The 13,414-nt window shown below is 33.0% G+C and overlaps 1 protein-coding gene and 1 pseudogene across 3 annotated transcripts in view; one reads left to right on the top strand and one right to left on the bottom strand.

Moving 5' to 3' along the window:
* Positions 1–3,274: 3,274 nt before the first annotated feature.
* The window catches only part of ORC4 (origin recognition complex subunit 4), a 76,846-nt gene continuing 66,706 nt past the window's right edge, over positions 3,275–13,414 (bottom strand). For 2 of the 3 annotated variants that reach the window (XM_006921052.3, XM_006921051.3), the window contains exons 10-14: positions 12,328–12,414; positions 8,294–8,402; positions 7,453–7,548; positions 7,304–7,371; positions 3,275–4,820 (exon numbers count right to left, since the gene is read on the bottom strand). In XM_006921052.3, coding sequence (XP_006921114.1) covers positions 4,632–4,820; positions 7,304–7,371; positions 7,453–7,548; positions 8,294–8,402; positions 12,328–12,414 — 549 coding nt within the window. In that variant the 3' untranslated portion in view covers positions 3,275–4,631. The remainder of the gene's footprint in view (positions 4,821–7,303; positions 7,372–7,452; positions 7,549–8,293; positions 8,403–12,327; positions 12,415–13,414) is intronic. The other variant, XM_025039293.1, reaches the window with a different exon arrangement.
* On the top strand, positions 11,395–11,512 carry LOC112470647 (annotated as a pseudogene).

The following is a 13,414-nucleotide window of genomic DNA, read 5'->3' on the forward strand; positions in this document are numbered from 1 at the left end:
AAAGAGAAAGGAGCAATGTCTGTGTGCCACACACCATACAGAATGTGCTCTTGGTCACATTATGTGCTCAAGTTGTCACTGTATTCCTAAGAATTCCCATTTCAATGTTGTGTTCACCTCTATAATTCCCATTTCAATGTTGAGTTCATCTCTATTTCAAAAAGTACTTAGCCTCTCAATTTCTTGATTTGGTTTTGCTTCAACTTTGAAACTAACCAAGAAGGGAAAATAATGAGAATGTTCACACATGAAAATTGTTAATCTGAAGACTAATTTCTATCCATTCTGAATATTTAATCCTGTTTTTTTAAAGTTAAAAAAAATCAAAACAAAAACAAGGAATATTGCATTTGGCTTATGTGAACACTAGAGATAAGTTTTGTAAAACCAGTTATTCACAAGACAAATTTTTCTCTTCATGTTAGAAAACAGTTTTAGAAATCTGGGTATTGTACGTAATTCTAGCTAACCAATTTTAAAACTTGTATCCTTTTGAGAATTATACTAATAGAAAAACACTTTTTATAAGCAGTTAAGAATGTTCCAGTGACTACCTGTCCTGATAGTCTTGTTAAAACTTTCTTTTGCAGGGCATTTTCATGTTTGGTTTACAGTCAGTGCAGAGTGGGCAAGTTAACAAAAAGTTTAAGCTAGGGATACTGAAAAAAGAAAGATCAAAGAATGAGAAAAATGGTTTCGTTTTGGGGTAAACTGAGACTCCAATAATTTTTTCCTCACGTGTATGGTGCTCCTTATGATTTCGTCTTGTATTTTGCCTTTCTGATACCCATCAGAACTGCTGCTCTAACTTATACTCTTTACCTTGCCCAGATCTTCGTCTAAGGAATGCTTTATGATCAACTGCCATAGGACTGATGGATTAACCAGTGTTTGGCTTTATTCGAAGTCTATGCCCTGCACAGCTCTTGTATGTATTTTAGATTCTAGGAAGTTTTTAGCATGTGATGTGTGATTCTTGTTTGAATGTTTATTACAGGTACCTTGTGACTTCTAGAAGAGAGACTGTGCCCCACAATTGTTGGTACCATGAACTCTCTTTCATGGTGATGTTTTTTTGAAAATACAATCAGGAAAACCCCCCACGTTTAGGATTTAAAATAAAATCATATATCATGAAATTAAAAAAGGAATCTCTTCTTCCCCCTTTCCTTACCCCTACATAATAGCTACATTTAAGTAAAATGCAGGTGGTGGGGAGAAAAAAACCCAGGCCAGATGATAGTTTGGTGGAATAAACTGATTACTGTTTTAAAAAAATTGCTTCACCACAGATATTTTCCAGTTTCTCTTTTTTACCTTTTTAAAAAAATTACTTTTTAGGAACATTTGGTATAATGTGCATAAAATTATTTACTGATTTATGGGCAAAATGATACAAGTAGCATCTTGAACATCATTTACCTCAGATATTCAACCAGCAGTACATTTTTTATGCAGTCTCAACCCATATCCTATTTGTTACCTCTCAAAATATTGGAAAGCAATTATTTTAGCTTTACTCTGTATTTCTTGTCAGTGTTTTGGGCACAGGTTGTTGTACTACTGTCAAATTGTACTTGCTATTTTTTTCTGCAAGTATTTAACAAAAAACTAAAAAAAAAAAAAAAAAAAAAAAAAAAAGTCCCGAAAACCCCACCTTGGATAAGTGATTGTTAAATATTGTACAAATAAAATGTATGCTATCCCCATTCCATCCCCAAGTTAAATAAAAAAATGAATATGGTATGATTTGCATATGCAGTTTTTCTTTAGCTCTATGTTCTTAAAGGTGAATAGTAGCTTTATAATTTGTAGTAAGGCTTACACCTTGAGATGTGTAAGAATAATGGTGAAAGAAGGGAGGTTTGTCAATTGTGGCATTTCTCTCCTTTGTTTAAGCCAATTATATTCCTACTAAAGTAGGTATGTTGGTCCTGCCAGGTTTAGAGAAGCTAGCTGAGCTTTAGTTACCTTGACTTTTAACATGGAAATAGAAAAATGTGGCTTAGGAAATAGTCATCAAAGATATGAATTGTATTTCCAATTTGGTAATTCTTTACTAACTGAATGGGAGAATTCTGGTACTTCCACTTAGGGTAATCAGAGTAATCAAGAAAGCTAGCTTCTATTTACATTTTTAATGTTGCAAAGGTTTTGTTTATCTTGTGGTTTTCAAAGAAAATGGGGGGGGGGCTGGAAAAGCCCCACATTGTCACATGTAGTGTCACAGTTCATACCAATGGATTCTTAATTTTTTTAGGGTAAAGGTGAAGAAAGGGACACTTACAATATGGTGGTTTGAGAGAACCTGCATTGCCTTCTAAACCAAATAAAAATAAACAAACCATGGAAATCTATGGAAAGACTGGAATCATTTTCCACAGTGTGTTCTGCAAAACACTGATTCTTCAGGAAGTAAATAATGTACATGCTCAACATATATAGCATTATGATATAGTACATTTGGACCACCAGGTTTTAATTCCTCAGACCTATTCACATGTGCATGTGAACTGGAAAGGTTTTTTAAAATTTCGTAATAAAATCTTGTTTTTGGTAAGGCTCCTGGAGGGACATGAGTAAAAACTGCACTGAAGCCTCTAACACTTAACCTTTTCAGTCTGATGACCCAAGCAGGTCAGAGGTTTTTGACTGTGCTGTTCAAAGGCTATAATCCTCCTCTAGTAAATGAGGAAAATATCTTTAAGTCATATTTGTTTCCATTATTTTCTAAAGCTTTTTACTAGGGCTTTTCAGATTTGGTTTTCATTTTGTTAATGGTTTAAGCAATTTAAGAAATGAAATTAGTTTAAAAATTTTGTAAATACATTTTAGCTTTTATTAGTGAGTATGGAAAGGGGAACATCAGCATCCCTCCTCCCCTCAAAAAATGCCATTGGAATGTAGACATACTCATTTGTATGCTTTTTGCTAACCTATTTTTTCTAATTTGCTTTATGATAACCCATCTTGCTAGTTTTTTAATCAGTATACCTGGACCTTGATGGATCTTCTGGAGCTCCTACATAGCCAGGGAGGCAGATAAGGGTCCTCAGCCTTCTATTGGCATCTTAACAGAATACAAATTTGTAATCCTCAAGTCAGGTCTTTAGGTGCTTTGATAGTCAGTGCCTTAAAATATTTTAGAAATTTTTTTGAAGGGACAGTTTTAGCTCATGCGTAAAATCCTTGCTTCTAGTAATAGTGATGCTACCATTTTAAGTATTTTGGCAAAATATCCCTTAAAAATCTGTAGAGTATTGTACAGAACCAGTATGTAAGCCTTAGATTTAATGAGATTGCAGAAAAGTAAATGACAGTGATCTGAAGACTCGGAGGGCATGGAAAGAAGACGATGTATGCAAAAGAATAGGCTGTAATTACTGAAGAGCTACTTTTGTGCACAGATATTTCTAGTCTACATCTGATACGTCTTAAAAACAAGATAAATCATTTCCTAGAGCACACTTTACAAAATACATGGTAAGGAATCCAATACTGAACTTCAAGTCTTAATAGCAGGTGCTTTGGTATCAATCAAACTTGAGTTGAACCAGGTCTGTCAATCATTCTCTACCTGTGTGATTCTGGACACTGCCACTGTGTTAGTTTTCTCACCTATAAATAACAGTATGCAAATAGCATGGCCTTTGACAGTTACAAAGATTATAAACTGCACACAGGTAGGGACTTTGCCTTATGTAAACCACATTCCACTAAACAACAGGCATCCAAATATTGAATAAATGAAGTAGCTAACACTTAATGAATGCTTATTAAATTTCACTTTAAACATATACCTATATTAGTTTATGGATTCCTGAATTTATAAGGTAATACTTTGGCTGACATTTCCACATTCCTCTTAGGGGTTTGCTTTTTGATACAAATAACAGATTAGTTAACACTGCCAAACATTTCCCATTATTTGTGGGAGTGGTTTTCCAGGAATTTCTTAAAGTACCTGTTAAAAAGATAAATTCTGATCCGTGTGGCCTAAAATAGGCCCAAAATTCTGCATTAAAAAAAAAATGCTTAAAGGGGTTCTTTAGATGGTATAAGTAACATTTTCAGAAGTCTGAAAGAAAACGTACAAACTTTTGGCTCTTTTCCTTCCACGTGAACCATCTTCTGGCCAACTGGTCAGTCTCTTGAACTAGAAGACCTGGGTCTGGAACAGAATCCAAAATTTCCATGGATACAGAAAAAAAAAAAAATGCATCACTTCCCACTGGATCCCAAGATTACTCATTACACCTCAGCTCTCACCATTGTTTCTTTACTGCTTTGTTGGTTTGTAAAAACATCTGGTTGCTGGCTTAACATGAACTCTTTAAATGTAACACTAATAATTCACAACTATTTTAAATAAGCATATGGTTTAATCCCTATAAAAGTCACATTTTTTTGAACTACTAGTCTAAATTACTGGAATTATAAATCATGTAACTGCTCAAGATTTAAAGGCACAACACAGCCAAGAATACTACATGTGTAATAATCCCTCATAAATATAAAAAAACAGTTATAAATAAAAGAAAATGCAATAACATATCTTGTTAAAGAACAACGGTTTTTAGTTATTTATAGTAGTTCGCCTGAAACTCCATAACTGAAGCCACTGGTTATATTCATAACCAGCTTAGTGAGGATGTTGCCCACTGCCTAACATCTGTAGGACAGTTGGGGTATTTCTGCAAAGCATTCATAATTTGAGTATTATCCAGAAGTAGTTTCATCAGCTGGTACTCTCTCTGTGCATTTACTGAAGTTCTTTCCATGGGCCTTATTAATTCTAATTGTTGTAAGTGTTCAAAAGCCTGAAAGATGAAAGAAATAGTTTAGGTTCAATAGGGGAAGTAAAGTAACAATGCTAACCCAGAGAACAGTTAAGAGTTTGAGTCAATTGTGGAAAAGAATGCTAGGAAACAATAGGAATCAATAGGGTTCAAAAACAACTTCATATCCTAGGTGAAAAAATAGTGTCAATATCCAGTTATCTGTCCCTGCACTGTTGAATGTAAACAGGGCAAATTTTAATCTAGTCTGCACAATAAGATTTTGTACCTAATCTTGTTCTCTATCATATCTCCTCCTAGTACTTAAGTTAATGAAGGGTTTCCAGTTTGCACTGAAAACCGAAGATCTGATAAAACCAGTACACCTTTTGACTCATTACTTAGGTTACTCAAATTTGCGCTTGTATTTTGCTTCTACCTTTGTGAGACTTTGCTGTGTAAAAGTTTAATACAGTTGCAAAAAAAGAGGGAAGCAGGAAAGACCCTAAGGAGTACACCAAGCCTATTCAGCTGATCCTATAAATAAATGACTTAGCAGTGTTATGGACATGGAGGAGAGAAGACAGGCTTCTGTTTCCCTAAGAAGTCTGAGGGAGACTGCCATAACCTATTAAAAAGTCTCTTCCATCTTCCCCATCTTAATAGGACTCTTTACTGTCTGCTTCCCTTTACTGCTAATATTCATGTATTATGTCTTTTCTAACCTTGATTATTATTTTAAGTATTTTATTAGGGTATGAAAAAAAGAAACCATTAAGTCATGACATACTAACCATTAAATATTTACACACTGAAATAGATTCCTGGGCTTTCTATTCTTACAGGCTCATTGTGAAAAATATCATTGGAATATATTCTTTATATGCCATAAAAATTTTTCTGATGAAAGAGATATAGCTCAGACATCATTTTTGAAAATGAGAAAATATCAGAGGCTGCAAGCTGAGGGGTTGAATAAAATTGAGATTTAAAATATTTCTAGGCAGCAAAAATACTTTATTTAAAATGCAGAAATTCATCAGAATTTTAAATGTTCAGGTAACCCTTTCCATTTATACAACTCCCACAAACCATCAGACAGATATGGACATTAGGAAGTGGGGGGAAAAAACCAACCTCCAGTGTGCTAAATACCCTTCCTATTGTTTTGAAGAAATGGCAATGCCCCATACTCATATTTTGGTTGCTACAAGGAATAAAATTCTGACTACTAGGGCCTATCAGGACATATGGGTCCACTGCTTAAAAAAACAAAAAATGTTTCTTCTTATAAAGTCCTCTATAGAGTTGTGCTGTCCACTAAGGTAACCACTAGCCACACAAGGCTACTTACTGAGCATTTGAAATGTGGGACTCACTTTTCATTTTATTTAATTTTCATTAAGTTTAATTTAAAAACTGATATTTGAGTCAATCAGAAATTAAGTATGTTTAGAGCAACTGCAGAATATACATTTACTTCAGCTAAAAACTTTAAGGATCCAAAGAGCAAGTATTTCCAATGAATATTTAGTGAATTATGATGTGTTTTAGGTATAAATACACATCTTAACACACAAAAAAAGGGAAAAGACTTCATTAATAATCTCTATATTGATTATAGATTAAAATATTTTGGGCATATTAAGTTAAAATTTAATATTAAAGATAACTGCACCTTTTTTCTTTTATACTTTTGTGTTGCTACTAGAAAATCTAAAATTACATTATGTGGCTCATGTTGTGTTTCAAGTGGACAATGGTATGCTAGAATAAAGTTCAAGTTTTAGAACTCATGTCTCACCCAACCCCTAATAAAACTTTCTCTGTATGCCCTCATCAGCCAGTGAGATTTTGTCCTTTGGTTTCTTAATGCATAATATCAACATTTTTATTTCTTTTTTACTGCTGAGATTATAAAGCCAAACCTTGTGTTGTAAAGGGATAGGGTTCTATCCATGTATTTCATAGGTAATTCCTTTTCAGGATGCAAGTGCTAGGAACAGACAGTAGAGGGCAGTATACCTCCACAAACTGGCTGCTTGCTTCAAAATTATTCAACATTTTGTTTTTAGATTTATGTTTTGGAAAAAAAAAAAAAACTATAAGTACCTAATGTTTCAAAATTAATAAAAGTGCAACTATGAAATATACAGTACCCTTGAAAAACTCAGCGATTAGGCGATACCAAAAACCCTTCACCCCCAGTCAAAAATTGCTATATTGCTTGACTTCTCCAAAACTTAACTACTAACAGCTTACTGTTGACTGGAAGGAAGGAAGCCTTACCAATAACATAAACAGTTGATTGCCACATATTTTGTATTATATACTGTATTCTTACAATAAAGTAAGCTAGAGAAAAAAATACTATTAAAATCATAAGGAAAATACATTTACAGTATTTTTTGAAAAAATCTGTAAGTGAACATGCACAGTTCAAATGTGTTATTCAAGGGTCAAGTGGACAATCAAATTAGACATAAAAATATACTTGTCTGCAGAAAAATAACAGGGAAGCTTACCTTCATGACAACAGGTTTCTCAAAATTATAAACAGAATGGGCCTTCCTCTGAACAAATTTCTGAAACTCTGGACAGAAAGCAATGACAAAGTTAGTATCTTCAAATAAGCAGTGGGGTGGAGTCAGAAACTACGAAAGTCTCCTCTCACCATTATAGACCATTTGAAAATTAAAGGGCTCCTCTTCGTAAATGTCATTTAAATGCTTCATTGCTATAATAAGACAGATTTCCAATACCGATAGACCTACAGTAAAAGGGAAGCAAACTGAATTGTAGTTTACTTAGATACATAAGATTGAAATAACTGTCCTCTATATAGAATAAAAGTGAAAGATCATGGATTTGAGGGGTAGGAGGAGGTTAAGACCTCCCCCAGGTTCAAATGTATTTCATTTATTTATTAGCCTTATAATTTTCAGCAAGTTACTCAATCTCCCTGAGTTTAGTTTTCATATCAGCAAAATAAGGGTCTTTTAATCTTACAGAGATGTTATAAGGATGTTATAAGGATGAGAGGTAATATTATCAAGCACTGACCATATGGCCCACAGGAAACGTAAACTGAAGCTGCTGCAATTATTACGTAACTTTAAATTACATAGGGCCCTTGATTATTCAGAGACTCCCTAAATCCCTGTAAATTATATCTAAAATTTTTCTCCTGGAGAGAAGTTTCATTAGATTCTTAACAGGGACAGTGAATCTAAAGTGACTAAAAGCCAATGCTTTTCGGTACCACTTGGTACAACAGGAACACCTGCAATACAGTCTTAGCAGGACTTCCAACGTGGCAAGAGAGGCAGAGTATCAATTTTCTTTGACTGTAAATGGGACTGACAATATCTTTTAAAGGGCTGAGTTAAAGGCTGTATGGATAAAAAGTAGTCTATATAAAAAGCACTATACTCAATATTAATTATAATTTTGAAAAGCATTCCATTATATAAATTCAAATCTATAAAAAACTATTAATCAAGTAGGTTTCTTACCATGTACAATATTGGCTTTAGAGTCCATGCTACACAGTTGGTTTGCCTCCATCAGATCTGCTGCAGTCATAAATGGGTGTGATGTTGTTATGCGATTTAAAGCAAGCATCTAGAGAAATGAGGGTAAGACAATTATATACTTACTTGGGCAATTTGGAGAATTACTGAACAAAACTTCATAATTTGGAGAGTCTATGCTTATGAGAGTGACTAGTAATGCTTAGGAAAAATATTTTTTCACATTTAGCTCTACTAAAATTTAGTATTTCAATTCATATGCCATATAACTCTATAAATGTAAAGCATAAAAAAAAAAGTTTTATTGTTCTCTTTACCCCTTCCCACTTGCATATTTTGTTTATTTACAATTCCTGGACAGAAAAGCTGTTTAAAAAAGGAGTAGGGCAAGATGACCAAAAATAAGAACACTATTTAAAGCTCCAGACCAAACCAAACCAAAAAGGCAGATCTGTGACTTATAGGAACTTTCTTACCACCCAATCAACCAGTCCAGGTTAGTGTTCACTTCTATCACTTATGTTCTATTGTATAAAAAGGAAAAAGGTAAAAACCAAAATTACACCCAGAAACAATTCTGAAAAGAATTCACTTGTTATGTAGCTTGTTGTCTTCCCAACAACTAACGCTAATCCTAGATTTGAAGATATCTTTATTTGTGAGGTTCGTAACATTTAAATTTAATCATTTAAATAGGGTTAGCAGATTTAGAAGGTAAAAAAATGAATGATATCTCATTAAATTTGAATTCCAGGTAAACAATGAATAATTTCTTAGTGTAAGGATGTACCATATAGTATTTGGGACATTTTTTATATTAGCAAGTCTCTCCCCCATTTTAACCAGGGCCCAGGGTCCTTAGTTGATCAGAAGAGTTTGGTGATCCTTGTACTTCATTCCCCAACTGGGAGAGAACAGGGTACCCAGTAGCTCCTTCCCTTTCTCTTCCTTTTTCTTTTTCCTTTTATAATAAAATATTTTTGACATACAAAAAGGCAAGAGAAAAATATAATGAAGATCCACAAGCACTTCCTTAGTTTACAAAATATCTTAGACAGCTGAAGCCCATGTCTCTTCCATGGTTGGACTCTCTACCCTTCCCCATACTAAAAGAAAAAAAAAATCATGTCTTTATACTTCTACTACATACATATGTATTCTTAGACAGTACAAATTTTCAAGTTTTATATAAGTACCATATTATACTGCTGCAACTCTCTTTACTGAACATTGAGAATTTATCCACGTCAAGGTGTCAATTCTAGTTTATTCATTTTTTTCCAGTTGCATTCCTTTGTATATATACTCACATTTTAATTATTCTCTCTTTTATTGATAGACATCTCTCATTCCTTTTTGCAATTATAAATAAGGCTGCAATAAACAATGCAGTACATGTCTTCTTGTACATCTGAGGTCTCTAGATACCTAAATTGCCAAATTGTTCTCCAAAGTACTTATACATATTTATACTATCAACAGCAATAAATTTTAATAGTCACAGACACCATCAGATATTAACTTGGAACCACCAGACTGCCAGAAATAAAAATGTAGTGTTTAATAATGTAAAGTTAAAAATATTTTGTACCATTTCCCTGGTTACTGGAGAGGTTAAACATCTTTGTATATAAGTCATGTGGGATTCCACATTGGTGGATTGCTTGTTCAAATTCTTAGCTCATTCCTTTATTGATTATTGTAGAAGCTTTTTTTTTTTACATTAAGTTGATTGGGGTAATGTAGAAGCTTTTTATACATTATGGATAGTGTTGATGATTACGTACATTGCATATATCCTCTCCCAATCAGTCTTCACTTTTTCTAAGGTATCTTTTGTCCAGACATTTAAAAATTTAATGTAATTAACTTTATCTATCTTTTCTTTTATGGCTTATGATTTGTGTATCTTCCCTAAGAACTCTTCCTCTATCTCAAGATTACAAATATCTTCTATTTTTTTTTTTCTAAACTTTTAAAAGTTTTGTTTCTGTATGTACATTTAGGTTTTTTAACCTGGAATTTACTTTTGGATATACAATGAGGGTGTTTTTTTCTATGTGTATAACTCCTGATATTTTACTGAAAATTATCCAAACTATATTTAATCTCAGTCAAGTCTTTCCCTCCTCTTTATAATATCTACCAGTTCCAAAACTTTCTTAAACAAGACAAACCAAAACAAAAAGAAAGCCATTACCTTGAATTAAAAATGTAATAGAAACCTGGAAAAATTATGGCTGTTCATGTTGACATTTTGATGGTAGAGATTTTCCCAGAATAATGAGAAGTGTGTGTGTACACACGTATATGTGTGTACATATATATGTGCATATGTGTGCGTGTATCCTCTATATATCATAAGTTAGTAAAGTCTAATTTTGGTATATAAATAACTAAAAAATTCTTAATCCCCAAATTCCTTAGAGATAAAGACAAGTGAAAATGGCGGTAGGATTTTTACGGATGGGAGGGAGACTGCTAACAAGAAAGTATACATGGAAAAAAAAAAAAAAAACTCCTAAATTTCCTCAGCAAAAAACAAACGGGGAAGGAGAATCTCTAAAACAGAGCAGAACCATATAGTAAAAAGAACACAAGCTTGACTCCAGAGAGCCTTGGATTTGAGTTGAGTTTGCCATCTAGTTTGCTATGTGACCTGGGGCAAGTTATATAACAACAAGAAACTTCAGTTTCTCCAAAAATAAGGATAAAAAAAAACAAAGTATAAAAAATAGGATTTTGGTAAAGGTTAGACATAATGTTGTTAAAGTAACTGTATTACCTGGTTCATGTGCTATTCAATAAATGATATCCATTATCATTATGAATGAAAACGACCAAGAAGAAATTCATGAAATAAAAAGTATTTTTTCCTTGAAAGATATTTGCCATAGATTATGTTCTAGAAATATTAGGCTAATATCAAATAAATTAGTGAAGAGCTTTAATTTTCAGAACAATAAAGTACCCCTTCTGTGCTACTGTTTAAGCTTAAGATATAATTATTTTGTGAAAGACCATAACTAGGTGGGATTTATTCAGGTATGCAAAGCTAGTTCAACATTAAAAAATTAAGCAATGTCTACGCCATGCTACCCTGAACCAGCCCGATCCTGTCTGATCTCGGAAGCTAAGCAGGGTTGGGCCTGGTTAGTACTTGGATAGGAGACCACCTAGGAAGACTAGGTGCTGTAGGCATAAAAAATAAAAATAAAAAGGGATTGTACACTGTCAAAGTGCTTGCAATCTGTGAGGTCAACCAAGAGTTGCCGAAAAAAAAAAAAAAAAAAAAAAAAAAAAAATCAAGTGATGTAATCCAACATATTAACAGGCTAAAGAAAAACCACAGATTATATCCATTTATACAGATTATGTATCTGACAAAATCCAACACTCATTCATAATAAACTCTCAAGTTAAAAACAGATAATAACTACCTTAACTTTATAACAAACATGTAGTTAAAAGAAAGCTACAGCTTATATAATGCCTAATGGTAAAAGATTGCTTTCCTCCTAAAATTGGAAAAAACGCAATGATGTATATCCTCATCACTCTTATTCAACACAGTGGAAGAAGTTCTAGCCATGGCAATAAGACAAGAAAAAGAAATAAAATCTATCAGATTGCAAAGGAAAAAAAAACCCTATTTGCAGAGTACAATGTCGACATACAAAAATCAATCACATTTCTACATTCTAACAATGAGCATGCTGAAACCAAAATTAAAAATAAAATACAATTTACAACTGTTCCAAAAAAATTAAATACTTATGTATGCACTTTAAACATGTAAAAACAGGATCTGTGTAGTAAAAATTATAAAACGATAATGAAAAAAATCAAAGAAGAACTAAAGAAAAGGAGAGATGTACCATATTCAGGAACTGGAAGACTCAATGTAGTAAACATGTTAATTCTCCCAAAATTTACCTACAGGTTTAATCAATTCCCATCAAAACACAATCACCTGGTGAAATAAAATGAATGCTAAAAATAAAACTAATACAAACCAATAGCATGTGTAATGACCGCAGGTTTTTGTTGATATTGAAATGCTTCTGTAGTACTTCTCGTACACTTATATCTTCTGAGAGACACTAGAGAGAAAAAAATCAAAACAGAAATAAGGAATAATGCAGTTTAAATCCTAAATATAATCTTGTGCCTCACTAGTTTGTGCACCTCTTTAATTCTATTTATTGATTATTAAATAGGTGCTGGTCTTTTTTATAGAACACAAAAATCAAAACCAAATATCCAGTCTATTGATTTTCTTATCCTTATGTTAATTCAATAGACGCAAACATAAAGCATAATCTTTGCTACCCCAAAACTGTATAAAAAGAGAATCCATACTGTGATAGTGGGATGATCAAATGCAGCACAAAACACAACAGAGAATGAGTTACTACACTTGGGTAAACAAATTAAAGTATTACAAAGAGTGCTAAACTGTATGAGTCAATAGGTTATAAAGAAGAAAGATTCCAGTTAGAGGGAATAGCATGAGTAATGTAAGAATACTGTGGTATACTGACAGAGGTTAAGGAGTCATGTAATCCTAAATTTCAGTTATTGGCAAAGGGATTATATGGAAAGACAAAGGCAGGCGAGCCAGATTGAAGGCAATTACAATTGTCAAAGAGGGTCGGAATTAATACAGTGGTGAAGACGAGAATTAAGTCATTTATAAAAGACATGTATTGTAGAGAATCAACTGGTGAGAAGTGGAGGAGAAAGGGTTTGAATGGGGAAAGAGAAAAATCAGAGTTTATATTATGGGATACAGAATGTCACTGGAGGAGTGAAAAGTGAGATATGGTCAGGAAGTGAAACTTGGATTATCAAGTTTTAAGAAGTAGATGGAAAAGTGGAGCAAACAAAGAGATTGAAAAAGATATTGAAAACTGGAAAAGAATACAAAAGGGACTGATGAAACCAAGAAAAGAAAACTTCAACAGTGAAGTGGTGATCAACAATGTAAAGTATTTTGTGTAATTAAATAAAGATATATTTTGAGATGAAGCTAATGGCTTTGGAAATTCGAAGATCAATAGGGCTCCTTGAAAAAAAGTATCTAAAAGTGCTAAGTGACTG

This window comes from Pteropus alecto, unplaced genomic scaffold (assembly GCF_000325575.1).
Source record: "Pteropus alecto unplaced genomic scaffold, ASM32557v1 scaffold3, whole genome shotgun sequence".
NCBI classification, from domain to species: domain Eukaryota; kingdom Metazoa; phylum Chordata; class Mammalia; order Chiroptera; family Pteropodidae; genus Pteropus; species Pteropus alecto.